At 49.9% G+C, this 22,831-nt stretch overlaps 7 protein-coding genes and 1 non-coding gene across 8 annotated transcripts; 5 read left to right on the top strand and 3 right to left on the bottom strand.

The window, feature by feature from the left end:
* Nucleotides 1-381: 381 nt before the first annotated feature.
* BDV37DRAFT_244827 (uncharacterized protein) lies at nucleotides 382-2,108 on the bottom strand. The gene is made up of 2 exons (XM_032081595.1): nucleotides 1,456-2,108; nucleotides 382-1,366 (listed from the first exon to the last, which is right to left on the bottom strand). Exons 1-2 carry the CDS (start codon nucleotides 1,778-1,780, stop codon nucleotides 1,092-1,094), a joined length of 600 nt encoding a protein of 199 aa, XP_031942891.1. The 5' UTR covers nucleotides 1,781-2,108; the 3' UTR covers nucleotides 382-1,091.
* A 1,585-nt stretch (nucleotides 2,109-3,693) lies between these two features.
* BDV37DRAFT_t82 lies at nucleotides 3,694-3,765 on the top strand. The gene has a single exon. It is a non-coding gene; the product is annotated as a tRNA-Arg (tRNA).
* Nucleotides 3,766-9,190: 5,425 nt separating this feature from the next.
* On the top strand, nucleotides 9,191-9,726 carry BDV37DRAFT_89917 (uncharacterized protein). Its single transcript, XM_032091405.1, has one exon. It carries the CDS (start codon nucleotides 9,297-9,299, stop codon nucleotides 9,693-9,695), a length of 399 nt encoding a protein of 132 aa, XP_031942892.1. The 5' UTR covers nucleotides 9,191-9,296; the 3' UTR covers nucleotides 9,696-9,726.
* Nucleotides 9,727-10,798: 1,072 nt separating this feature from the next.
* BDV37DRAFT_270568 (glutamate decarboxylase) lies at nucleotides 10,799-12,511 on the top strand (the record flags this gene model as incomplete). Its single annotated transcript, XM_032084578.1, has 4 exons — nucleotides 10,799-11,034; nucleotides 11,091-11,118; nucleotides 11,173-12,338; nucleotides 12,397-12,511. The coding sequence occupies 4 exons, from the start codon at nucleotides 10,799-10,801 to the stop codon at nucleotides 12,509-12,511; spliced, it is 1,545 nt and encodes a 514-aa protein (XP_031942893.1).
* A 1,659-nt stretch (nucleotides 12,512-14,170) lies between these two features.
* BDV37DRAFT_293041 (putative zinc-containing alcohol dehydrogenase) lies at nucleotides 14,171-15,539 on the top strand (the record flags this gene model as incomplete). Its single annotated transcript, XM_032089306.1, has 3 exons — nucleotides 14,171-15,217; nucleotides 15,271-15,366; nucleotides 15,421-15,539. The coding sequence occupies exons 1-3, from the start codon at nucleotides 14,356-14,358 to the stop codon at nucleotides 15,537-15,539; spliced, it is 1,077 nt and encodes a 358-aa protein (XP_031942894.1). The 5' UTR covers nucleotides 14,171-14,355.
* Nucleotides 15,540-16,295: 756 nt separating this feature from the next.
* BDV37DRAFT_244838 (peptidylprolyl isomerase) lies at nucleotides 16,296-17,120 on the bottom strand. The gene is made up of 4 exons (XM_032081596.1): nucleotides 17,032-17,120; nucleotides 16,807-16,976; nucleotides 16,655-16,761; nucleotides 16,296-16,599 (listed from the first exon to the last, which is right to left on the bottom strand). The coding sequence occupies exons 1-4, from the start codon at nucleotides 17,072-17,074 to the stop codon at nucleotides 16,422-16,424; spliced, it is 498 nt and encodes a 165-aa protein (XP_031942895.1). The 5' UTR covers nucleotides 17,075-17,120; the 3' UTR covers nucleotides 16,296-16,421.
* Nucleotides 17,121-17,675: 555 nt separating this feature from the next.
* Nucleotides 17,676-19,036, bottom strand: BDV37DRAFT_270571 (glycosyltransferase family 8 protein; the record flags this gene model as incomplete). Its single annotated transcript, XM_032084579.1, has 5 exons — nucleotides 17,676-17,711; nucleotides 17,808-17,945; nucleotides 18,010-18,375; nucleotides 18,443-18,487; nucleotides 18,629-19,036. 5 exons carry the CDS (start codon nucleotides 19,034-19,036, stop codon nucleotides 17,676-17,678), a joined length of 993 nt encoding a protein of 330 aa, XP_031942896.1.
* Nucleotides 19,037-20,075: 1,039 nt separating this feature from the next.
* BDV37DRAFT_270572 (aspartic peptidase domain-containing protein) lies at nucleotides 20,076-22,321 on the top strand (the record flags this gene model as incomplete). The annotated part of the gene is made up of 3 exons (XM_032084580.1): nucleotides 20,076-20,579; nucleotides 20,610-21,646; nucleotides 22,282-22,321. 3 exons carry the CDS (start codon nucleotides 20,076-20,078, stop codon nucleotides 22,319-22,321), a joined length of 1,581 nt encoding a protein of 526 aa, XP_031942897.1.
* Nucleotides 22,322-22,831: the final 510 nt, after the last annotated feature.

The following is a 22,831-nucleotide window of genomic DNA, read 5'->3' on the forward strand; positions in this document are numbered from 1 at the left end:
GGGGGGGGGGAAATCCCGAGTGACACAGTCTGAAGTGTTTTGGATGACATGCACAATCTACAGTACGAATTCAAGAAGAAAGTGAAGATAGTTCTCCAATGAAGAGTTTTGAGGGCTTGAATTTGTGTCCGGTTGGAAGGAATCTGGATGCTCACGTGCTATCATTAAAGCGGCGACAAGTGTATTGAATCAGGTAGTCTTTGGATCTTTTTGCCAAATATGCTTAGCACTGTACGTCATTTCATGATAACAGTGGAGATATCCAAAGAAACCTTGGGACAAAGTTACATCCTAATCAACATGACAAGCAGGACATCAGCCGAAGTGCAACGAAGCATAAACTTAACCTCACAACAACGTCGAGTCTATTTCCACAACTGCCGACGCGTCCCCCAAGGCCAGACCAATCATGCGAATAACAGTCTTCATCTTATTGGCAGTGGCATCGCGTGACCGACATTCTGGGTAACGCGGATCGACGTTGGGTCGAAACGGTTTGTTGGTCTATTGTCTTGGCGGTAACGATTAACATCCCATGGTTGCCTCAAAGCTTGACTGCTCAGTGGGTGAGGGGAAGAGTCTAGAAGCCGGTTCGTTTCTATGCATGTCCTTACTTTTTGCTTGGCTGGGCTTACTCCGCGGAAATAAACAAGGGCTTCTTGTTGGTACACTGATTCTATTCGTCTAATAATCATGTACGTACAGTACAATCCACCCCGGGAACCCCCGGGGGAAAAAAAAAATTCAAACCTCAAACGGGTATACGCTTAAAGCACAATACACGGGAAACCGTTCGCTTTTTGAAAACATCGCTCGTTGCATGCATGGAAGGCAAGTGGAGGTCCAGGTTGGGGGGGAATTAAGTTTTGCCCCCTCGCGTCAAAGCGGCGGAAAAGTGGTCCTCGTAAATCGGGTCATCTCGAATCATGACCAACCGCCACACTACTCGGGAGAAATAGGGCGGGAAGAATGGAAGCGCACACCAGGGTCGTCGATGATTAAAATATGGGAAATGGGTCCGAGTAGGCAAGCGCCGTGTGGTCGGACGCTCACGTGACGTAAGAAGTGAAGAGACTTGGCCAGAAGTCGGTTTAACCACAGATTTGCACGGCATTCAAAGCACGGGTCAAATCTTCGGGGGCAAACGGCATGTAGCTGCCCTTGGGGGACAGCGGGGGTGGGGAGATGGCCCGGACCACGGGTGACGTGTACCGGATGGTCTCCTTGAGGTGGGCGATCGAGTCCTGTCGGATCACTTCGTCGAAGAGAGTCATCATGGAGCTGCTGTAGCTGTCCGGGTCATACGCAGTCGAGGAGGTGGATCCACTGTTCTCCTGGCGCTCGTCGTCGGAGATCGTGGCGGAAACTAGTCGATGTTAGACAGCGGTCCAGCACGTGGGGGTTAAGAATTAAGAATGCGGCAAGGGGGACAGTAGGAAGGGTAGGGTTACGTACCATCAGACAAATGCTCTGGGGCAATCGAGGGGATCTCGTCAGGAGCCACACTATGCTCCTGGACACGAGGCCTCAAATAGTCGGGCAACGATGCGCAAGGGGACAAAGAGAGATCCGAGGAACGAGGGCGTTCGTCCTGGGCGTCGCCAAAGGACCATGCCGCCAGCCTCTTTTGATGCTCGCGGTCAAATGGGCCCTTGAACTTGGACGGTGGAATTTCATGGCGCTTGTAATACTCGATTTTGATGGGATTGGACTGGTCCTTCGATTTCGAACCGCTAGACGAGCGACGAAACACCCTGCGAACCTTTTCGCGAAAACTCATGCTGGCAAGCGGTACCCAAAAATCCTCCTATTTCCCGTGTGTACAATCAAGTGGTTTGAACCGGGTGTCTATAGTTCGATGTATGGGAACAAGCGTCAGATCCAGTCAGCAACTCACAGCAGCAGACCTTTCCCAAGAAGGGAATGGACGCGAGGGAGAGCGTGCAAGCACAAGCGACAGTCGTAATTACGGACAAACTGTGATATCATCGTTTGCATAGACCAGTATGAAGGAAAGAGGTTGGTGTGAACAAGGAATGGGAAGAAGAAGAAGTAATGAGAGAGAGAGAGAGACAGGAAGTCATAGAATAGATAGCGGGTTGGGGGGGGGGGGGCGTTGGAAGGAATATAGCTCAGACAGGTTAAGTGGTAAACTACGGAACATCGACGGAATCCCACTCCAGTAGTTGGTTACATGGGTCATACCGATGATTTCATAGGCTTGGGGGAGTTTCCATTAGGAGCGAAATGCAAAACGCCGGTGGTCATTGGTTCAGCGGGCATGACTGGGGGGTTGTGCGTACCAGGTACTGGGATACCAGACGACGAGGCATACCCGACTGTACCGTCGGTACCGTATTAACCGGGCCTAAGGTTATCGTCTACTTCCCTGCTAGGTTTAGCACGGCGCTCTAAGCCGCGATAAGCCATCGCTTCATCCGGTGAGACAATCAGAAAAAGAGGGGCGTCAAGTCAACGTGGAGATTTCATTAGCACTGTCTCTGTCTCTATCTCTGTGTGGGTGTGCGCACATTAATGATTACACACAGTACAGTACTGGAACCCAGACCACGATCCGGTTTTCCCGAATGGTTTAGTCGAGTTACCTATCGCATTGACAATGCGATACGTCCTCGATAAAAGTCCAGAGTCACTGGAGAGTTTACCTTTTGGAGGAATCTGACGGCTTATCTGGGGGCCAATAATAATTAATTTGATGACTGTGAGGGCCAGGCCAACTGTTCGCCTGCCCAGCAGGCCTTTCAATGTGAAAAGAAATGCCGCAAGGGTTCAGCGATGGCCGATGCCCGGCTGTCTCCCAACCCTGGCCGATTGATTACTTTCCCTTTTCTCGCCCCGTTCACAATCAAACAGAAATCATCGGGTTGCGCCGACCTGTGTGTGCAGGGTGCATCAAGGAAAGGTACTACCCTTTTCCACCAATCCTACCATGGTTACGTTTGCTCGGGTGGTTCGCCGCTGGCCAAGCATTCCTGGCCGATGGGTTGCAAAGGGATTCTCCCTCTGGAAACTCCCAATCAGAAGGGGCGATAAATTACCGTGCTCAAGAATGACAACTGGTTGCCCTCCCTGACGCGCGGTATTGGTAGTTCGCCCACCTGCTGCATAATGGGGTGGCAATGGGACACCCATGACTGAAAAAAGTCAGAGGAATGCAATGCTGTCGTGTGCTGCAGCGAAGGATTCCAGAACGTCCATCGGCCAAGCCGGACCGATCGACGTGCCACCACCGAGCCAGCCAACCCAAGGAACCGCAGACTTCGAAGAACCCGAGTGTCACCCGGATGTAACATGCGGCGGAATAAACATTATTGTTATCGATCATTACCGTCGTAGATGCGACTCATATCGAGATCATTGTTCGTTGATGTATGCAACGTCAATCCTTGGCCGGGGTGGTGACTCCGACCACACTTCCCATCGCCGTTCGATGCCGTCAATGGCGTTGGCACAGTGGGTATACAGCGACTAGAGACACTAGTAATTTTTTGCTAATATCCATCAATAATGTGATTCATGATAAGTGGGTGTGGGCAAATGATATGTCTGGGATGCTGATGCCGGCGGACCCGTCGGCGTCCCCCACTCGGCACGCTGTTTCCGTGTTGCGGGTAGTCTACATAGTTGACTGGCTTTATGTAGGCAAATATCTCTCAACCATTTCAATAACTAGGCCGGCTGGCCCAATGGCAAGGCGCTTGACTACGAATCAAGAGATTGCAGGTTCGATCCCTGCGTCGGTCAATATTTTTGCATATATTACAACATACACTGTAGTTCCCTTCTTTATTTCTCTTACCTTCTTTGTTTCTATTTTTATTTCCCTCTGCTGTTGATACCTACTAGTACTCGAGTGCTCGAGGACGCTTCGGCTGTGGCTGCAAGGGGCTGACGGAGTCTTTGTTGGGCACTCCGCTGCGTATGACCGATGATGTCACCCCGGTCCACCTTCTGGAACATTCAGCTTCTTCACCTTGTCTTCTTTAGGCATTTATGCATGCTATACGCATCATTGGATGGTCCTTCACACCACAATCGGCAAGGGACACTACTAAGTAATCCAGGCCAAGTAACCATGAATAACTTCTGTCCGTTGGCTGGCTGTGTCTCAGCCAGTGAATATCCACTTAGTCATAGAACCTTGACCGTCAACCCAGGTCAGGTCAGCCCAGGTCAAGCCCTGCAGGGCGCACACTGCCATTCTTGTCTGGTCTCTCGAGACCTAGCTCTACGTAACCGGTAGCCCACACTTTCTGGGCAAAGAGGCTATTTTACGTTGATAGGCAGCACACATTCTTGATGATATGACTCGCTTGTCGACCAAGCTACAGACTCTACGAGTATATGCGTATGCCTTTAAAGACAGTATAGCTTTGTCAAATGTGTCTCTGCATTGTCATTGCACATGCATCAACATATTCCGATCGCCTAGGATCAAGTCCAACCATCAGTCCCCGTGATGGCTAGGTCAAGTGCAAACTTACCCTACCCGGAAACGTCGTTCGTCCGGAACAACAATGGTCCGCGGTAGGGTTAGCTGTACCCCAGCCTTGCTAAGAGTCCAACTACTGCAGGCACAGCACGGATCGCCGCCACCGAAAACAGCGGACTGCTTCGAATTCAGATCATGCCTCTCAGCGACCGAGAGCTCCTGAGATCCTTCTTCGGAAATTTCCAATCCCATGATCGCATCAATCATCTGAAACCAGCGGATGTCTGAGTTCGTCTTTAGGGTTAATTCAATAGATATCATGCCAATTGGAGGGGAGGCAAGGTGTTTGTTTCCGAACTATGGCGGCAGCAAGACGAGAACGAGTAGCCATGGCTGTAAAACCTGAACGATTCCCCTGTAATTGTTATGCCCATTTGGCAAGGTGATAATCACAATTTAGATTGCTCTCCTTTCCAGCCATTTCTTCCCCTTAGAAAACAAGTTTCTGTAGCGCGCAAGGATCGAAAGTGTCCCTTGGATGCGCCTCATGTGACCCGCGCGTGACCAGAGTGTGTTCAATGTTTACTTTGGTTGCATGGTTTGCGATTGTCAATTTAGAGCTCGACACTCTTTATTTTTACGCTCCTCTTTTGCCACTACAACGCTAGCTACTCCAAGACATCTCGCGACGGCGGAAAATTGTTGTTTGGGCAGAGCGCGGACTGCCCTCCCGACCATCACGGATTAACGTTCGCCGAACGAATTAATTAGCATTCGGAAAGAACCAACATACCAGGCAGACCTTCACCCACCCCTGATTCCACGCAACCTGTCCGTTTCCAGACTGCCACCGCTTGAATTGAGTCGCCCAACGCCTCAATTCTGTATCAACCTTCCATCCTCCATCACTCTCGACCATCCTGTAAGTCTCCATGCGACCCTCAGAACCCCGCGCAACCTCTTGTCGTCATCGATACGTGTCCCAACCTTCTCTAACCCTCCGCTCGCAACCAGATTATCGTCGACCACCATGGGCAAGAAAGGAGGAAAGGGTAAGAGCAAGAACAAGGGCGGCAAGGCCGGCGGTGCCGCCGCCGCCGCGGTCAAGCAGGCCACTGATATTCAGAACCCCGTGTAAGTCGCACTTTGCATCACCCGCGCCGGATCTTTCCGGGACGGGCAGTCGCGCGTCTCTGCAGCTATACTGACATCTGCACAGGACCCCTGGTCATGAAGTCGAGGAGACCGTTGCGAAGGGAGAAGGCGAGGTCAGTGATGTTGTCACAGAACCTACTGAGGCCGCCACGGCGGGCCCTACAACTACTGTCCCCGATGCGACTCCCAATCTTCCCTCAGCCGCGCCGCCGGCCTCCACTGAAGAGGCCAGAGAGATCTTGCAGGACGCTGTAAACAAGGCGGAGACTGGCCTGGCTGACAAGGCCGAGTTGGCTAATGGAGAGGCAATCGGAGCGGGTAAGTAGCATGTTTGTTGTCTTCCACCCAATACTCCTAGCTGAACTCTTTCTTTCCACAGTCGAACCGTCCGTGACAGAGGAGCCACTCAAATTGACCCCTGAGAACCTGGCCCCCACTGCTGGAACGGAAATTTCCCTCCCCGAGCGCCCGAAAGAGACCGTTACCGACACCTTCGATGCTCATGCTAAACGGCCCTACGAGGGCAGTCTGACGGCCAAGGACGATGAATTGCCCCATAAGATTGCGAAGGTGGATGATACAGTTGCGGCTGCCGGTGCAACCTCTGGTCATGTTGCTGAGACGGGATCCTTAGCCAGGAAACCTGAAGTTCCCGCCGAAACGGGTAGCGTGCAACCTCAGATTGTGCCAGGCCTCGGTGCTGACCCTAATGACCATGTATCAACCGTCCTCAATGTCCCCGGTCTCTCTTCCCTGGAGGAGAAGTCTACGGCCCCCTCGGCCACTGAGGCATCGGCTGTCCCTGCCTCTAGCACCTCCACCGGGCCCAAAGGCGCAGAGGACATTGCCCCAACGGGAGCCCCTACCTCTGATGTCAGTGCTGATGCTACTGAGAAGCCCAAGCAGTCTGAGGTCCCTACGGCAGAAGAGGAGACGATCACCGAACCTAAGGGCGCAGAGGACATTGCTCCGACGGGAGCCCCCACTTCTGCCGGCAAAGTTGATCTGGTTGAGCAGCCTAAAGACTCGGAGATTTCTAAGGCAGAGGAGACGGTCGCGAGCGAGCCTACCACCGCTGCAGCAGTTACCAGCGAACCGGAAGCTCCGTCTAAAACCGAACTGACAACCGGCGCAGCTCCTTCAGGAATCGACTCGACCGCCAAGGCCGCTTCTGCAACCGCCACTGCAACCTCTGCTCCACCTGCCGCTGAACCCGTCCTGAAGGTTCCCTCCAGCATTCACGACGGCCCCGACTCGAAGGTTACTTCTGCCGACCAAGCCGTGTCCAAGGTGGAACAGGAAGCCCAGGTCGCGTCTGACAGCACTCAGGCTGCTCTCAAGGACAACATCCCTCAAGAGAGCAAGCCGGCCCCCGAGGTGCAGGAGGGCACTGCAGCGGTCAAGGATCAGCTCCCAGAGAATCAACCTGCTGCTAAGGAGGCACAGGAAGCGGGTGCCGGCGCCGCAAAGGAGCCGCAGGAGATTCAGAAGCCCGAGGAAGCCAAGACCAAGGAGCCCCGTGCAGTACAGGATGCTCAGGAGGAAAGTGCCGCTACAGCCAAGAAGCCGGAGGAGTTGAAGCCGGAGGACATCAAGAAACCCGAAGAGGCCAAGACGAAGGAGCCCCAGGCCGCACAGGCCACGCCGGCCGATACCACCAGCAAGCCTGAGGAGGGCAAGAGTCTTATCGACCAGGCCAAGGAGACCGTGCAGACCGAAGCCAGCAAGGCACAAGAAACTGCCAAGGCCGAGGCCGCCAAGCTCGAGAAGCGAAAGAGCGGTTTCTTCGGATGGTTCAAGCGTAAGCTCAAGGGCGAAAAGGCCTAACGGAAGTAACAGATTGATATCTTCTCTGTTGTCGTTTTGTTTTTATTTTTGGCTATTCGACGGATGGGATGGAAGCCCACGGAGACCCTATTTCCTGATACCCACGGACCCAAGAGGGATGGTTCAAGAGAGAAAACCGAAAAAGACGGAAAAAAAATATATTCAAGTGATATATCTTCATGTATGTCAATGGCGTGTATGATAATCGACGTGATAGGATGGATACCAAAAGGATGCCCGACGGTTGGATGGGATGGACATTCTGTCGTGTTGGTTGTAAAGCAATTGCCTGTTCTGCTATTAGTTAATGATAATCAAGAAACTTTTTCTCTTTCGTTTGTTTGTTTCTCTCTTTTCCCCTGTTTTCTTGCTCTGGAAAATTGCGCCTGGCAATGCAATGGGCTGATACTACTACTAGTAGTATCTGACCTGGTGCCATTCACCGCCATTTGCCCGTACTTTTGACATGCAGGATGGATCATGATACACATCCTCCTGATCTGATATCTATTTTTACCCTCCCGACTGAGAGGTCCCCCAATTTGGGCATGTATATCAGAGAACCGCGACGAAAAGTCGAGCGGGGCGGTGTTCATTTTTTCGGGATTGGTGTCCGAAGCATATCGACTGGCGATCTAAATATGGAGTCGAGGAATAGGGGGTTTATTGCTTTTCTATGGGTTGTAGTGTCACTAGCGGGGTGCACTATTGAGAACATGACTTACTTACCATATGGCTGGATGATGTTTTAGCTTTTGTTAACTTTCTCTTTCTTTCTTTCTTTCGTTCTTTCTTTATTTTTGGTGCTCTTTTTGTTGGAGTATTCTGTAAGTGAAGAATAAGAAAGGACCTTGGTTGTTTTATATCTTGGTATGAAGGCCGTGGTAGACTATAAGCCATGCAATATTAACTACTCTCATATAGAGTTTAATTATGTTATGGGTTTCAACATAAGTATTCGACTGGATCTGGGCCATGGGGGTGAATTAACTGGATTGATTTACATGTTATTGTATTTTGAAGGAATAGATCTGCGTTTCGGGGGCATTGTATCGAGTCAGGCTAGTTCCACTTGGTGCAGCCACGAATGAATTTCACTAGAACAGTGCAGTCTCAGAACGAAGTGCAAGTATAACCCGAACACCTAAGGATATAATAAGAAGATAGATTGCAAAACGGAGGAGCATCCCATGCTCTAAGAGTCCTGTATGAGACGGTCCAGTCTCTTGCGCCTGCGAAATCCCCGAAATCCTCAAAATCGCCTTGAGGTCCTCACGGCACTCGGCTGGCATCTGTCGCAAACGTATCCCTTTGGTCAACGCGTTGCATTCATCATCCATTATCGTTCTATCATGCTCGAGCAAAATCCTCGCAATTTGAAGCGACTTAGGGTTAAAGCGACCGTCAGAATGTGCAATACCATAGAGCGCTGCTGATAGTGGTGACTGGTAATTTTGAGGCAGTGGTCTTGGATGTATGCTAACTACCTTGGTAAACAGTAGTCGTACTATACCTACAGCTCTAGCACGCATTGCACAGACCAATGGGGTTTGGTAGTACATGCTCAACGCCTCGGCGTTGGCCCCCTTATTCAGTAAGTAGCAGACAAGTTCCTCGCTACCCCTTGTAGCAGCGTTATGGAGAGGCATTCTTCCATCATACGCCAGTTTCTCCAGGAGCTCAGGTGCGGTTTCAAAGCAGTAAGTCTAGCACTGGTTGGTTCGCAGGGATGTTGAATCTGGAGCTGCTCATTACAGAGTGTAATATTGTGAGGTGTTCGCCGTAGCAGTCTGTTGCACTGACTATGTTGGTTCCATTGTCAATAAGCTTCTTGATGCTTAAGGGGCTCTGACATGCGCATATGCCGCCGAAGGGAGTCACCTGGGTGATTTTAGCCCCTTTATCGTATAAAGCGTTGCATACTTTCTCGTCCTCGCAAAGAACGAAGCTAGCAAAACCGAGCGGCAGCCTGTTCTCATCGTTGGGTATAGATGGATCAGCATTATACTGTAGTAAGAGCATGATACATCTAACAAATCTATTATATCTCTCAGGCGTCAGTTCCTCAAACATACCAAGTCCGCTATACATGAGCGTGACGTTGCGATCCTGTTCAATGGCCAGAGCGAGCAGTGTGTGCCCTTTCCCGTCATTGACGTTAGGGTCGATCCCGGCTACCAGGAGGTTCTCGAGACTGTCAGGGTCGACATCTTCAAGAACAGATATAACATTCGACAGCGTTCCTAGATGGCGACAATGAAATGCGATGGAGGTACATGTTGCTAACAATTTGCTGAGATGCCTGATGTCCAGTAAACGGGTTATTTCGATAAGGATGTCCACTGGGAGATTGGTAAAACTGCCCACTTTCGTTGGGATTTCCAGTGTATTAAGCAATGTGAGGTTGTGGATTGGACAAAGTCATCGAGATGCACGAGACTACAGAAGGAACGCGATGGCGTAGGCAACAAGAAGACGAATACCATTATGGCGATACTTTGTAAGAGATCAATGGGACCCTCCGCGGCGATGCCTTAGTCTGAAAAGAAAGACAAAGAATTTATTATCCTCACCGATATTTGCTATGTCTTGCGATTCCCCACCAGTCGTCAACCGGGACAATGAAATGTAACGGGAACAAGGGTTGAAACAAGTCAGGTGGGGTCACGGGTCTGTCGGATGCTGTCTTTTCCTCTTTCATCTTCCTCATCGTCTCTTTCAATAGTTCAGACCCCAAGATAAATAGCTTAGCAGTTGACCCTCTTTGTTCCCCCCATTCATCACGTCGATGCGCTCATTATGACAATAACATCGACAATTTCCAGGAATCGATCAGGGGCAAAAGTCCCAGAAACAAGTTGCCGATGAGACTCCACGGACCCACGAGGGATTTACTAGGAACTAATAACCGAGAGAATCAATAGCGGAGCATATCCACCAATTCGCGATCCATCCACTGATGCACAATTCCAGGCTAAGCTTTCTCGACTCCGAGTAAGCTTTGAATAATCGGACCTGAGCCAGCCTTCGCGATTCGTCCGTCAACGTGGTGATCTCCTCACCCACTTGCTGCGCCACGAGCTGAAAACTGCGTAAGCCAGGATGGCCGCCGACCGTCCGGGCGAGCGATCTGTATGGCTACGGATCGCCGCCTGCAGGGCTAGCGAAGGCCTAAGCCTCGCCTGTGGAACAATAGCCAGTCGTCCCGGTTGCCCCTCCTCCTGACCAGATTGCCTGATTGAGCTCGGATCGTGCCGCTCGCTGAGTGCTAAAAGCGCGCCTTCCTGCCCCTCGTTCCCTATTCTCGCTTCTATATTCCTGGTGAATACCTATCCAATCTGTCTGGTATAATCCACCGCAATCATGGTTCACCTTGCTAAAGTCCACCGCAACGCTGATCTCGACAACACCATCAAGCGTGTCGACTCTATTCAATTGGAGAACACCGACGAAGATGGATTCTACTCGAGCGTCTACGGAACGCGTTTCGCAACAGAACAGCTGCCTCAGACTGAGATGCCGGAGCGGGAGATGCCCAGGGAGGTCGCCTATCGCATGATCAAGGACGAGCTGAGTCTCGATGGAAACCCAATGCTCAAGTAGGCTTTCATTTCTCGTCTCTGCGGATCTATACCATTGATACTAATAAGCATAGCTTGGCGAGTTTCGTCACAACCTACATGGTAACAATTTATTCCTACTTAAGTGACCACGAGGGTCCATGCTAATGGTAGCAGGAAGATGAAGCTGAAAAGCTTATGACCGAATCCTTCAGCAAGAACTTCATCGATTATGAGGAGTATCCTCAGTCCGCGGAGATCCAGAACCGCTGCGTCAATATGATCGCCCGTCTGTTCAACGCGCCTGTTGAGAGCGAAGACGAGCACCCAATGGGCACCTCGACCATTGGATCGTCCGAGGCAATCATGCTGGGTACTTTGGCTATGAAGCGCCGTTGGCAAAACAAACGCAAGGCCGAAGGCAAGGACTATTCTCGCCCGAACATCGTCATGAACAGCGCCGTACAGGTGTGCTGGGAGAAAGCTGCACGTTATTTTGATGTCGAGGAGCGATACGTGTACTGCACTGAGGACCGCTATGTGATTGATCCCCAGCAGGCGGTTGACCTGGTCGATGAGAATACCATCGGTATTTGCGCTATCCTCGGTACCACCTATACCGGTGAGTATGAAGACGTCAAGGCAATCAATGACCTCCTGATCGAACGCAACATGGATGTTCCCATCCATGTTGACGCCGCTAGCGGTGGCTTTGTCGCTCCTTTCATCAACCCTAAGCTGGAATGGGATTTCCGACTCGAAAAGGTCGTTTCGATCAACGTGTCCGGCCACAAGTATGGTCTGGTCTACCCCGGTGTGGGTTGGGTCGTCTGGCGGTCCCCGGAGTATCTCCCCAAGGATCTAATTTTCAACATCAACTACCTCGGAGCTGAACAGGCCAGCTTCACCCTGAACTTCTCGAAGGGTGCATCTCAGGTCATCGGCCAGTATTACCAGATGATCCGTCTCGGCAAGCGTGGCTACCGATCCATCATGACCAACATTACTGTCACTGCCGACTTTTTGGCCCAAGAGCTCGAGAAGATGGGCTTTATCATCATGAGCCAGCGTCGCGGCCACGGTCTCCCATTGGTCGCGTTCAGACTGCCTGCTGAGCGGGAGGGTCAGTTCGACGAGTTTGCCCTGGCACACCAGCTGCGTGAGCGTGGCTGGATCGTCCCGGCGTATACTATGGCGCCTAACAGCAACAACCTGAAGCTCATGCGTGTGGTTGTCCGCGAGGATTTCACCAAGAGCCGGTGTGACGCGCTGCTAAGTGATATCAAGCTGGGCCTGAAGACGTTGGGTGATATGGATCAAGCTATGTTGGAGAAGTACACACAGTAAGAAACCTTTATACATTTCCTTCTATTCCTTGTTAACTGAGACTGATGGAAACAGCCATGTCCGCACACACGCCACCCACTCGCACAAGTCCAAGCACAACCACCCTCACTACAAGGGAGAGACGCACTCCCTGCAGGGTAAGCATGGAAAGACTCACGGCGTTTGCTAGATGTCGTTTATATTCAGATGTACTGTGTACATATTTGAGACAGGATCTCCTTTCAGGCGTATATATGTTACTGCTCTAATAGGGTTGTACCACTCTGCTCCGTGAGCAAATTCAAGGTTCACCATCCACTTCGCGCTTTTTACTTCCTTCTCAATTTCATATAAGTTCCCTAGGCTCTAATCGACAGCACCTATTTCACCAGTAGCCCCCTGATGCGTCAACCCCTAGGTGCCTAATTAAAACCATAAAAAAAAAAAAAAAAAAAAAAAAAAAAAAAAAAAAAAAAAAAAAAAAAAAAAAAAAAAAAAAAAAAAAAAAAACACTCAAAGTCTGTGTACAGCACGTGCTTCGAAGCCCTGTAATCTTGCGTTACCCTAACCAGGCATCTACTGCCTCAATCACTAACCGCAAAAACATCTTATTCAACCCAAGAAATCGAAAGACATACAAACGATAATTTCATTGTAAAGATAGAGAGGTATAGTGTTAGAAAGTGGCAAAGCATGTCAACGGTACTCGAAGTCGAAGGATCGATGGACGCTCGCTCTTGCTTACATGCCAGTTCAGTAAACTATTCTTCTCCTCACAACTAGTACCCTGATATTAACCATTTTAAAGCCTGAATAGAACTCTTGGATGGCATTGTCTGAGATTAATAGCGGAACAAATGTTCTAACTATAGTAAGTGCTCGTAACCGAGTTTCCTAGACTCTGCAAATCACGTCTCCTACTTTGCCATCAACGTTGCAGATTATTGCAGACACATGCGAAGCTGTGGATGTTAACTAGGTTTTGATACTGTTCTTGCTGTAGTGCTTTCTAAATAAGTTGTATAGGTTCTATCGTATATGGAGGAGCATTCTGTATATGTGGATTTGCCGGTGAGATCTGGGAAGAATATGTCAAATATTCTGGTGCCTGAAAATTACACGAGCTCTTCGTTTTGATACTTGTATGCGTAAGAAAGTGCCATGCCAGGTACAAATTAAACGGAAGCTAGATCTGCATGGAGTCTGTTCTTCTCCTAATACACTCCTGCTTGAATATACGCTGAGACTACAGTACAAAAAATCTCTATTGTCTAGTCAAAATAATTCCGCCAGATCCTCGGCCATATATGGAGCTGGGATCCATGGGACATGGATGTTTCCGAGTCCAGTGGACTGTATATACTTGCCACGTCAAGAGGTGTATGCCACTTAGATCAACGACTCGGAGTTCGGACTGTGACTGCCGTAGATAATGCAGTGGGAAAGCAGGTTGCATTGAGAGCTGGAGTCTTCATGCAGATGATCATGTGACGAAGCGTACCTCGGTTTGCGGCGGCGAGGACTTTGCCCTAATGGTGACTAGCTTGGATCTAGTAGCTGCATGAAGTGACCTCCATGGACCCTGACTGGAGATCATGGAAAGACTGCCCGCCTTAGCGCAATAGGAAGCTGCATAACTTTGCACCAGGACTTCTAAATCTCTGACAGCCACTCATTGATCGGCTAGCGCTACTACTCTGTCCCAGTAAACACCTGGTGATCTAGATTTCCAGGGTCTAGGTCATTCTACAACAGGGGTTCGCAGGTGTCGCAATGTTGCCCAATGGTAGTGACGGTAGATATTAGGGACAGCCATGTGGGCATTAGTAGCTCGCTGAAGGATCAGTCTGTTCAGCTGGCGTACCCGAAGCCCCTCCTTATAACAGGTGGCATTTTCCCACAAGGGAAGAAAAGTACTCTGAAGGGTTTCCATCGCGAGTGTGCTAAAATTCCACAGTGAGGTAACTTTGATCCTTTGCAATTGAGGCCAGCCTTTTGGATATCTATACCTAGGCAAAACAAGCACTTGGAACCATGAGAGCGGTCGTTTACACTGGAAAGGACAGCATCTCAGTCGAGGAACGTCCAAAGCCGTCCCTCCTAGAGCCCACTGACGCCATCGTCAAAGTCCAACACACCACCATCTGCGGAACAGACCTACATATCCTACAAGGCCACGTTCAGACATGCACACCCGGACGTATCCTCGGCCACGAAGGCGTTGGGATAATTGAATCCTTGGGTACCGGTGTCACACGCTTTTCTGTCGGACAACCCGTGGTGATCTCGTGCATCACCTCGTGTGGAACCTGCAATTTCTGCCGCAAAAAAATGCCCTCCCAGTGTACCTCTGGCGGCTGGATTCTGGGCAACACCATCGACGGTACTCAGGCAGAGTACGTACGAATCCCCCACGCGTCGTTCTCGCTACATGCGCTCCCGAACGGGCTCGATCCCAAAGTTGCCGTAACCTTGTCCGACGTTCTCCCTACCGCGTATGAATGTGGCATTCTTAACGGCCAGATTCAGCCCGGGTCAACCGTCGCTATCATCGGAACGGGCCCAATTGGGCTGATGGCGCTGCAGATGGCGCGGAATTTGTTCGGACCATCCATGACCGCTGTAGTCGGCAGGGGGCGACCCAGACTCGACACAGCAAAGGAGATGGGCGCAGACCACGCAATCAGTGTGCTCGGGGGGCAGGCGGATGCCGTCTCCTCTGCACTCGCAGTGACGAACAACCAGGGATTCGACGTGGTGATCGAAGCAGTGGGGACTACTGACTCATTTGAGCTCGCTCAGTCATTAGTCGGTCCCGGCGGGACGATAGCCAGTTTGGGGGTGTTTGGGACACCCTGCGCCCTGCATTTGGAGAACCTCTGGCATCGCAATATCTGTATGTCTAACTTTTGTCTGCTACGGCTTGGGCGTTACTAAACTATGGAACAGGTATCAGAACTCGACTGGTCGATGCGTGCACTACCCCCGATCTACTGAAGCTTGTCGAGTCGGGCAAGATTAGCCCTCACTTCCTGGTTTCGCACAGTATGCTGGTCGTTGTATTTATCCTAGGTGGTTCTAAGCTGACGCATCCCACAGATTTCTCGTTTGATCAGATATACAAGGCCTACGAGACGTTCCAGATACCTTCCAAGTCTGGATCCCTCAAGGTGGTCGTCAGTATATCTGAACTGCAGGACACCAATCCAAGGCTGTAGTCTCCCAAATCAAGTGTATCCGCTAGATTGATCTGGGCGCCTAAATATGGAGTCGTTCGCAGTTATACAATCTTGGCTTTTTGTAAGCAAAAGTCCGTCTCTACCTGAGAGATTGGATATTCTGAATGGACGTGTGCAGGTTCGAATCTTTTTGACTGCTCCACCGACTTAGCCCACGATAGGTAGACCCTGACTCCACTGACAGCGAAGGGAATACACTACTTGCTATTACCATAACAAAGTATCAATCTATCAAGTACAACACGCGCCAGTAAAAAAAAGGAATTTGTAGAAGGCAAGGATAAGGAGTTATAGATATGCTAAAAGACCACGTTGTTGCTTCCGTGACTCTGCAATTAGCAGCATATCAGACTTGCCAAATAAGTCCTTGCCGAAGTTAACAATGGAAGCGTACGGAAGATACGTACAGATAGAATCAGAAACTGCTATAATTGAAACCCCCCAATAAAATAAAAACAAAAAACTCTCAAGCAAGATACTCTTGCCCAGCTAGAAATCAGTCCCGGGCCTATACTATTATCCCTTAAGACTACAGAAGTCTTAGTAGTACACCGGCCTGTCACAGAGCTGCCTGACAAGTTACTAAATCTAATTATTAGATTGTGTAAAGAAAGAAGTACATCAGATAGGTAATACTTATTTCCCCCCAGTACAGAATATAGCTACCAATGATATTACCGATACACAGCTATCTTAACAAATTCCGGAAAGAATACTACGAAATCGAAAGACAAGTAGCTGAGAAATATCGCAGTTCGATGTAATGAACGATCTCGAGTTGCTATCTTTAATCTACAATTTGGTGGTTAAAGTTCTTCCCATCTGTATATTCCATCCATGTCATCGTCAAACCCTTTCCCCTCACTGCAGCTGACCAGACTCGATAATCTGAACTCTGGCACGGGGAGCGCCCGAGGGGGTTCCCAGGGACTCAATCATCTTAACGCGGTCCATGCCCTGGATAACACGTCCAAAGACAACGTGGGCACCGTCGAGCCAATCGGTGACAACGGTGGTGATGAAGAATTGGGAGCCATTGCTAGCTTCCACATGAGCTACCAACAACAACAAGATAAGGGTCCGATCGAACTTACGTGCCGGGGCCAGCGTTGGCCATAGAGAGAAGACCGGGGACTTCGTGCTTCAAGGCAAAGTTTTCGTCGGGGAATGTTTCGCCGTAGATGGATCGACCACCGGTGCCCTAGAGATATTAGATGATAATCAGATGGAAATGGATTCTGCTTACGTCTCCCCGTGTGAAATCACCGCCCTGCAGCATAAATTCAGGAATCACGCGGTGGAACGAGCTTCCCTTGTAGCCGAATCCCTTCTCACCGGTGCAAAGGGCGCGGAAGTTCTCAGCAGTCCGGGGGACGATATCGGAGAAGAGCTCGAACACGATGCGGCCCTGGGGGGCTACGGTGATCGTGGATCAGCAAAAGTCAGCCGATGGGCAGTTCATGATTCTTACTGCCGTTGACGGCGACGTCGAAGAAGACAACAGGGCGAGACATGGTGGTGGTGAGTGAATGAGTGATGAAATTCGATGCAGGATCTACTTATCGCAATCGATTTTATACACAATATTGCGGGGTAGTTCCTACTGTGTATGAGATAACGTGATCGGCTGTGATTTCGCGTAGTTAGTTAGCCCTACCCGACTTCTTGCCTTGACTAGTGCATAGCCTTTGCAAAGCTGCTTTAATGCACCCTTGTTAGGTGGGTCAGGGCTCTTTGTACGAGCTCTAAGCAGCTTCTTCAGTGTAGTTTCTTGCCTTTATAATTGCCTTAGATTATGAGGCGTTTTAGGTATTGCCTGAAGTTTGATATTAGGCCAAGAAAGTATGCGCTCAGGATTTAAAGGACTAAGGCCTGTAGCTGAGAGTCCCCTGCAGATATTACTAGTAGTATATAGCTGCTGCAGCCAACGTAGGCCTATCTCATCGGTAGTCTAGCCATTTACACTCATTTCATTCCTAATTTAGCTATGTCGTACATGGTCTCATCTCATCAGTATCTCTATAACCCAAGATAAAACATTTCTCTTTAATACAAACACCAGAAAATAGACACCGCTACTATAGATCAACAGACCCGGGACTGTGTTCCATAAATTCAGCCAGATATGGCCTCATAAGCGCCAGCGCTTGCCTAAAGAACGTTCCGTTCCGTTTAAAACACTCATTCCACATATCGCCTGTACTGAGTTAGTGGGCCGCTCCGTCCCATAGAGATATCAGTTCGTACCTCTCGCCTCTGTGCAAAATCGCTGTAGAACCCCAACCATAGGTCGCGGGAACGACAGTCTTCAGCGCCTGAAGCCGGATCTTTGTGACAAACAGGTTGGTTTTCTTGTATTATGGGTTCTGGGGTGCGGATCCAGGGCTAATCGTGTGTTAGAGGTCAACAGAGTATAACCGGAGGAGAATCTAGGTATTCTGCTACTTGCCTTGGACACGGGCCAGTCTGAAAAATGAAGGAACTTTGCCTCCATAAAGACCTGCTCGGGATCCCACACTTCGATATTGTTGCCCAGGTATGCAGAATGGTGATTCGAGCGGAACTCCCCGGTCAACAGGCCGTATGGTCGGTGGGGCAGTACAAGAGCGCTGTCGCGGTAGAGATGATTGAGGATATCCATATCGTACTCGGAGCCGCTCGCTGTGTCCATCGCATTCATGACCCGGTTGAAGTCGAACTCGGACGGCTGGACCAACATTATATAAGAGCCTAATACGCGGTCGTCGAAGTTGCCCCAATAAGCACGCGGCATGGCAACGGGACATGGGGGCAGGAGAAATAGCTCATCCATGGGCTGCGGACGGGGCTCTGAGTTAGTCTCTCTCTCCTAGGAGTCTACCCACTGGGATGGAGATGGATACCTGTAGGACTGTTGCGTCTGAATCCAAGCTGAGGACGCGATCATACTACGTCTGGTTAAATGCAAGTAGTTTCGTGTAGCTTTTGGACCATGTGGCTGGCTCTAATCAGTTCTGATTGTCTCCGAGCAGTGGGACTGGAAAGACTATGCATTAGGATATACCTTCATCAGTATGCCGACTCTGGACGGTGATGGGTATGAGCTGTACGTCATACTGGTCCCGCGCCTTGAGGAGTAGTTTGCCTTCCGTAGTATCGTTGTCTAGTTTGAAGTTGGATGGAAACATCATCAGTCGGTCCGCTTGGCTGTTCATGCGCGACAGGGCCTCGAAAATCATGATTGAGTTACAGAGATAGTCGGTGTTCGTCACATATTGTACGTAGGCATAGCGTGACCAGTCAACATCACTTGCTGGCCGGCTTAGAGAAGACGGGAAAGAAGAGGGAATCTTAGGTAAGGAGATATCTCGCAAGGTGCCATTGGGAAGCTTTAGTAGGCTGGCGAGAAAGAACATCATGAAGATAATGATCACCGAGGAACGGCCGGCCCGCGAGGCAAATAGCCTCATGGCTGTGATCTTAATGTCAGAGCCCATGGCGCAAATTAAAGATACAATCTGCTGCTTATGTGGCAGTCATATATATGAGGCCCCTTCTAAAATAGGGGACAGGGCGGATAGCAGATTGAATGATAGACATTGACAGCTAAGCTGATAGAGGCCAGATATAGATGTATCAATCTATGACTTGCTTTAGTATGGGCTACAAGATTTATTTAATCCTCCTAGGTCTGTGGTTAATTATAGACTTTTGGCAAATACGCTTTCGTGGAGACAAAGAATGAAGTGAGAGAACAGAGTTTTCAACTACGCCCCGACGATACGAGATCTCCACAGGTTTGACTTCGCCTATCGGAACCATAGTAGTAACTGGCTCTAGGTAGTGGGATCCACGGGTTGTTCACTGTCAATAGGCGTCCAGCGCGACAGTACATGAGACATCCGCGTGTGGTTCTAGGAGATGGCTGATCGGCAGATATCCACATGTCTCGGCATTTCAAATTCTCTCCCACAGTGGAGTTTTGGATGCTTTTACCTTCATTCAGTTTTTTTAAGGGTCGTGTTCATTCATCTATAGTGCTGGTTGATGGTGCCATCACGGACTAGGTACGGCTTTTGCCGCCATTTAAGTACGCAACCCACTAAAGAATGAGATGGAAGGGCAAAACCAGGCTAAGCTCCAGAGATGCCTTATTATGATCTCGTCCTAATGATTGATTTTCGAACTGAAGAATGTTCCAAAGTCACCGTCAGGCGATGGAAATGGGGTGTTATTGGCTAGTTAGTGGGCGCCATTTAGTCAGATATGGCACAGAAGTACCTCCCTTAAAATTGTTTTCAGACATAGTGAAACCATATGGATGAAATATCATGAATCAACAAGTCCTTATGCGCAGTAGAAACCCCCAGCCATATCGAAACAGTCGTTTCTACTTCTTGGTTCCTTCTCATTATTCTTATTCATTTTAAGCGACGTCTTTTCTCCGGAATGCTCTGTAAAGTATTTTCAACCTCCTACTCGCCTATGAATAATGTTAACTCGTCTTTCCTCCCCCCCACTACTAGCCATTGCATGATGAAGCATCATATTGCCCATCTCTTCCTCCTTCTCTTGAGTAGTCCTGGGTGCATTGCCGCGGGTCCCTTGCCCATCCCGTGGTCGGACAAATCGTACGGGCCGGATGGGCCATGGCATGCAGTTACCATCGCTCTAGGTTCGCCCCAGCAAGCAATCGACTTGTATCCCGGGGGCAGTTGGGGTAGTGGAATTCTCCTCTCTACGATCTGTCGGAACGCTTCCCTCTCATCCATTTGCTATGCCGATCGAGCGGGAGGGCTATTCAACAGCGATCTCTCAAGCAGCTGGGACAATACATCCATTCAGTTATCTCTTATGAACACCGACAGGACAATCCAACCTATGGGCGTTGCCAATGAGGTACCCCTTTATGGGAAGGTAGTGCGTGCATTCGACGAGCTCAACATTGCGGACTTTTCAATACCGGATGTCACGCTGAACGCCTTCTCCGATGTCTACCAGGTATACCCAGGGGGTAAAGCCTACCAAGTCGAAATGGGAGTGCTCTCGCTCGGATGCTCTGACATGAAGCAAAGCTTCACGGGAAATCGCACCATCGAGACGACATTCACCCCTAGTTATCTCTATGAGTATGGTGCCATCCCTTCATATTCTTACGGCATGCACATTGGCTCCGTACCCCTGGGGATACCAGGCTCGCTAGTGCTGGGCGGCTATGACCAAAACCGGGTGTTGGGTGATGTTTCGGCGCAACCGTACTCGAGTGGCAACCTCCCAATTGATCTGCTCGATGTCAAGATCGGCGTCATCAGTGGTGGCTCGCCCTGGACATACACAGATAAAACCGGTCTCCTCGGCCACGGAAACGCTTCCATTAACTACGGCGTCACCGTTTTTGCGAGCGGCGCCGACCCCTACATATACCTCCCACACAGCACATGCGAGGCCATCGCGGCCGAGCTCCCTGTTACCCACCATCCCGATTACGGCCTTTACTTCTGGAACACCGAGGACAAGCGCTACTCCGAGATTGTCAGCGCGCCAACATATCTGGGGTTTACGTTCAGCAAGAACTCGCTCAATAATGCAAATATCACCATCAATATACCATTTTCGTTGCTAAACCTGACGTTGGATGCGCCTCTCGTCGACAAACCTACACCATATTTCCCCTGCATGGGCACAAATGGGAACTACGTGCTTGGCCGAGCATTTATGCAGGCTGCTTTTGTCGGCGTCAACTGGGGGCCTCATCAGGGCAGCTGGTTCCTGGCGCAGGCTCCCGGCCCCAACATCCCCGGCACCACGACAGTGACAACGATCAATCCTTCCGATAACACGGTAAAGAGCAGTTCTAGCGACTGGGAAAGCAGCTGGAAGGGGGTGTGGAAGGAGCTACCTGCGACCTCGGCCGCGAACACGAGCACGCCAACCCCGTCGGAAGACAGCTGTGGATTGTCTACGGGAGCCAAAACCGGCATCACCATCGCGGTGGCGGTGGCAGCAGCAGTTGTGGCCGTTTTCGCCATGTGGCGGTGGCTGCGGGGCCGTCGACAACCTATGCTGGCAGCTGTGCCAAAGCAGGAAAGAAATCAGGAGCAACTGGTGTATGAGTTGGATAACATGGAGAGGACTCAGGTTTGTGAGTTGTCTTAGCTTGGCAGTGATGCTTCAGTTTCTTGTGTTGGATAGACTTATTAATTGTACAACACCTGTAATATATGCTAGTAGAGTATCCTGGGTCTTATTACTGTCCTATCCCACTTCCATACAGAAACTCTTCTTTCCAAAAGATTGCTTTTAATAGTATGACTTTGTAACTGCACGCTTGAGCTCCCTCCATACAATGTTCAATACATGCTAAGCCACAGCACACAAAGAGCCAGCCTCTGTTGAGGTTAGACTGGCCACATGTGGCCTACCATGTGGCCTACGCTCATGGGGAAGAGGGCCGCACAAATTGGGACCAACAAGTCCATATGTTTAAGAAAGGACTATGTAAGCGGTGACCTGACACGGTTATGATAGTGAGGTCAATGTTTTCAGCCGTCGGGATAATGTTGTGGTCTTGGGTAGCGGACCTGAGGCCAATCCCGCCTAATTTCATCTGTTTAAGCTACACGAGAATTGATTCTAGACTATTTGGAAGCATCCCTTGTACGACATAGGCAAACGGATGATGCCAGCTGAATACAGCTGACTGACCTTCCTAAGAAGCTCTAGTGCTAAGCCTCTGTTTCAGACCTGATTTAAATCCACGTAATACCCTAACGCCTTATTAGTTCACTTCTCACTTTTTGATGATGTCAATAAACCACAACACACGCCCAACTGCTGCAAATCATGCTAATGATTGGGGAGAGAAATTTGAAGAGCCCTTGAAAAGCCTAACTCCCTCCATAACTAGCTATATCAGAATCCTATGTTGCGCGGTAGAAAGTAAAGTTAATAGAGGATCTCCTGGCGATGGAGGGATAGCATAGTGAAGGTGAGACAAGCCGCAATGCCGTGGTCCGAAACACAACGCTGTGCATACCCAAGAAGATACGGTCTAGGCTTAGCAGCTAGAGCGCGTAGAATGGGGTAACCGCAAGAGACCTTAAGATGATAGGATCGTGGGACTAAAGCCTAAGTACCACCTGTGTGACCATCACAACGCCGACAAGCAAACCGGGGAAGAGGAGGCCCGTTCCGAACATTACTGATCAACCCTGCTATAACGTTACTCCATATAGTATTAGTGTCCACTTTAGACAAGAAGTTGGCCAGAGTGTGATTTAAAGTTGGCCATG

Source organism: Aspergillus pseudonomiae, assembly GCF_009193645.1.
Source record: "Aspergillus pseudonomiae strain CBS 119388 unplaced genomic scaffold BDV37scaffold_22, whole genome shotgun sequence".
Lineage (NCBI taxonomy): Eukaryota > Fungi > Ascomycota > Eurotiomycetes > Eurotiales > Aspergillaceae > Aspergillus > Aspergillus pseudonomiae.

What these genes read in the sequence shown, in the direction of transcription:
- BDV37DRAFT_244827 (XM_032081595.1), bottom strand. Translation starts at nt 1,780, where the DNA reads ATGAGTTTTCGCGAAAAGGTTCGCAGGGTGTTTCGTCGCTCGTCTAGC. An exon ending in CCCAGAGCATTTGTCTGATG is followed by an intron (nt 1,367 to 1,455) that starts GTACGTAACCCT and finishes AACATCGACTAG; the next exon opens with TTTCCGCCACGATCTCCGAC.
- BDV37DRAFT_89917 (XM_032091405.1), top strand. Translation starts at nt 9,297, where the DNA reads ATGCCGCCGAAGGGAGTCACCTGGGTGATTTTAGCCCCTTTATCGTAT.
- BDV37DRAFT_244838 (XM_032081596.1), bottom strand. Translation starts at nt 17,074, where the DNA reads ATGTCTCGCCCTGTTGTCTTCTTCGACGTCGCCGTCAACGGCA. An exon ending in CGACGTCGCCGTCAACGGCA is followed by an intron (nt 16,977 to 17,031) that starts GTAAGAATCATG and finishes CGATCACCGTAG; the next exon opens with CCCCCCAGGGCCGCATCGTG. An exon ending in GTGATTTCACACGGGGAGAC is followed by an intron (nt 16,762 to 16,806) that starts GTAAGCAGAATC and finishes TAATATCTCTAG; the next exon opens with GGCACCGGTGGTCGATCCAT.